Raw genomic sequence first — 3,227 nt, forward strand, 5'->3', positions numbered from 1 at the left:
GAACCCGGGAGGCGGAGCTTGCAGTGAGCCGAGATCGTGCCACTGCACTCCAGCCTGGGCGACAGAGTGAGACTCCGTCTCAAAAAAAAATTATATATATATACACACACACACATGTATAAAAAATACTGTTAAGTTTAAAAAAACTCATAGGTTTCAAAATAGTATGAACAATATGATTCCATTTTTGTTTAATAAGTTAGATAATAGGTAATTTTCTCTTCCTCCTTCCTTCCTTCCTTTCTTGTCATTGTATTCATTGCAGTAAAATATATATCTATATACATATATAGATATATATTTCTGGGTGATTAAAAAGGAAGAAAAAATCAGATTGTGGGTTAATTCATTCCTTTCCCTGAAGGAGACTGGGCTCTGGGCTCCCCGGGTGGTGAGGATGAGGAGTAGAATAGAGCTGCAGTCAGCAGGGAGCAGGGCTCATTCTGGGGTGCAGAGACCAATAGAGAACAGTATATCTTGCTATATGCAGGGCACTGCAACTTACAAATCACAGTGCGTGGCAAGGACAAGGGTTGGGGTGGCACCTCTCACCATTTCTCCAGCTGTTCCAACCCGTGGTCAATGGGAGCTCTAATGCAGGCTTTTTGCTGCTGGGCTTTCCACTCTTCCAACTTTGGCAGTAGTAGCTCGATTAGGGTAGTTAATCGGCCTAGCAGTGCTTTGGAGGCATCCAGCACCTCCTAGGAAAGAGATAATGTGAGTGTTGAGCATCTCTCTCTTTCACCCTCCACTACCCAACTGGGGATGAAGAAACAAAGAAGCCAGTGCTAGAGGACCAGGGTCCCCACATCCCTCATTTTTCCAGGTCCCTGTTGCCCACACGTTCTGTCCTCTGCCTCCCACCTTTCTCCTTTTGTCCAGTTCATTGAGAGTTTCCTGCAGAATCTGCTGCTCTTTTTTCTGATGGGAGTCCAGAGAAGGTGTCTTCCCTGGATGGTGGGAACAGGAGTCAGTCCAGGGGTTCTTTCCTCTCCTTCCTGACTGGGGTCTCAGTTGGATTCAGGAAGGAGGAATTTTGTGGAGGAAGAAAGGGAAACCAAAGCACAGGCACCTGTGGGACCCTCAGGCAAATTCTGAATGGTCATGCTTGGACCAGACACCCCCTCAAATAAAACACTGTTAGTTTTCCATAAAACACTGTTAGTTTTCCATGCATTTCCTCAACATTTACTGTCTCCCAGCTACACCTCCAGCTCAACCTCCACAGAACACCCTGGCACTTCCAGCTTTGCATGGCAGCAGGACTGTAGTCAGTGGGGTGTGTCTGACAGTGACTACTGCTCATTGGAGCTTTCTCCTGTTCACTTCCAGCTCTGGCTTCTCAGCAGGCACTTATCTTTCTCCAGCCCCTCAATGTGCTTCCTACCTTTGGCCTGGATCTTATATCGGAAGGAGAAGACATCCTGCTGGTCTTTCAGTTGGCTGATGGATTTTACCAGCTTCTGCAGAGGGGAGAGGACCCCAATGAGGCTGCTTTTCAGGGAGGTATTAGACTGAACGCTGCCCACCCTAACTCCTACCACATCTACTAACCTCCATCATAGCCCTTAAATCCAGGATTCGGGATTCAATCTCATGTTGCTGGCTCTCCACAGGTGTTACGAGAGCTGGCTCTCCTTGCTCCTGAAAAAAGAGGCTCTGAGCATGTTTTAACTCTGGCCTTTCATGCCTTAAGTTCAGGCCTGAAATCATACCACAGGATGTTGGGGGGGATGCTGTTGTGAGACAACTCCCTGAGTGCTTTCCATGGTTCGTCTCTATTTCAGGAGTTTCCAACAATACCACTGAATTGTCCTCACCGGTTGAGCCCTCTGAGCCTGGATCAAAATTCTTTTTTCTTCCAGAAGGAGGTTAAAGATCATCTCAGCCAATTGGGTAGGGCCCTGGGAAAAGGCCTAGAATAGGAAAACAGAAAGTATTGATCCAATTCAACCACTCTCAATGACCTATCATCCTAGACCTTCCCCACCAATGTCCACAGTATTTCTTCCTCCTTCGGGGTTCCTAGCCCTTTTTCTTTTCACCATAGCATCCTCCCAACAGTGTCATGTATATGCAGCCCTCCTCTCTGCTAGTAATTCCCCAAGTCCAGACTCTGTCCTTCTTTCCCCAGATTTGTCCCTGTCTCCCTTTGCACCTCCAGGTACTATTCCATTCTCCAAATCCTATTCCTCTATACTCAGCTCCCAGTGCTACCTCATTGCTCTCAACCCTTCCAAGTACCTGAATGTCCCGGCAGAATTTCCGCAAATTGTGCTTCAGCAACAAGGAGTCTGGGTCCTGGCTGCAACGGCCACACTCATAGTTCAGCTGATGCAAGAAGTGGAAGAATAGCATGGTAGCCTTGGAATCATCATTCCCGAGTACAGCTTCCTGCCTGGGAACCAGGAATAAGAAGGATTAGTGTCTCTGCAGTCTTACTGTAATCCTGAGGCTTTCCAACCCCCTCCCGCCATTAATGATTCCAGGATCCTGGGGGCCCAGAAGTAAGGCACCACCTTTCTCATTCCCCCAACTTCCTGAAGGCCTCACCAGTTCTGGTCTTCAATCCAGACAGCCAAGTACTGTCGAATGTCCACAGGCAGGAGACTGTGTGAGTAAAGCTGGTGCAGCTGGTCCTGAAAGGGGCTGTCAAGATTCTGCAGCATTTCCCACTGTGCCATTTGGGCTCTGCATCAGAAAGATGAGGGTTCCCAACTGGATATTTTGCTGGACTAAATCATCCATAGTTTCATGATTGTTCATTATTACTAATTTAAAATGTTTAAATTATACAAGTAATAAAAATATTGAAAACGTTAAAGTCTATGTTGACCCTACTCCTAATCTTGGTTCTTTCCCCTCCTCTCCAGAAGTAACCACTGCTATCAGTTTGGTGCATATTCTTCCAGGGAGTGCTACTGGTTGAGTATCTGCTATTCGAAGCATTTTGGATTTCAGATTTGTCCAGATTTTGGAATATCTGCATTACTTACCAGTTGAGCATCCCTAATCCAAAACTCTGCAATCTGAAATGGTCCAAAATCTAACTTTTTGAGCACCCACCTGATGCTCAAAGGAAATGCTCACTGGAAAACTGTGGAGCCCAATTTTTCAGATTAGAAATGCCTAATCTGTATATATATATATATTTTTTAGATGGAGTCTCATTCTGTTGCCCAGGCCGGAGTGAAGTGGCATGATCTTGGCTCACTGCAACCTCCATC

At 46.3% G+C, this 3,227-nt stretch overlaps 1 protein-coding gene across 2 annotated transcripts in view; it reads right to left on the bottom strand.

Moving 5' to 3' along the window:
* The window catches only part of STAT2 (signal transducer and activator of transcription 2, 113kDa), a 25,890-nt gene that overhangs the window by 12,471 nt on the left and 10,192 nt on the right, over positions 1-3,227 (bottom strand). The window contains exons 2-8 of one of the 2 annotated variants that reach the window (XM_011967241.1): positions 2,554-2,691; positions 2,245-2,398; positions 1,821-1,904; positions 1,555-1,644; positions 1,388-1,463; positions 865-950; positions 553-701 (exon numbers count right to left, since the gene is read on the bottom strand). In XM_011967241.1, coding sequence (XP_011822631.1) covers positions 553-701; positions 865-950; positions 1,388-1,463; positions 1,555-1,644; positions 1,821-1,904; positions 2,245-2,398; positions 2,554-2,684 — 770 coding nt within the window. In that variant the 5' untranslated portion in view covers positions 2,685-2,691. Of the gene's footprint in view, positions 1-552; positions 702-864; positions 951-1,387; positions 1,464-1,554; positions 1,645-1,820; positions 1,917-2,244; positions 2,399-2,553; positions 2,692-3,227 lie in introns of both variants that reach the window. The other variant, XM_011967240.1, reaches the window with a different exon arrangement.

The sequence above is a fragment of the Mandrillus leucophaeus genome, unplaced genomic scaffold (genome assembly GCF_000951045.1).
Source record: "Mandrillus leucophaeus isolate KB7577 unplaced genomic scaffold, Mleu.le_1.0 Scaffold795, whole genome shotgun sequence".
NCBI classification, from domain to species: Eukaryota; Metazoa; Chordata; class Mammalia; order Primates; family Cercopithecidae; genus Mandrillus; species Mandrillus leucophaeus.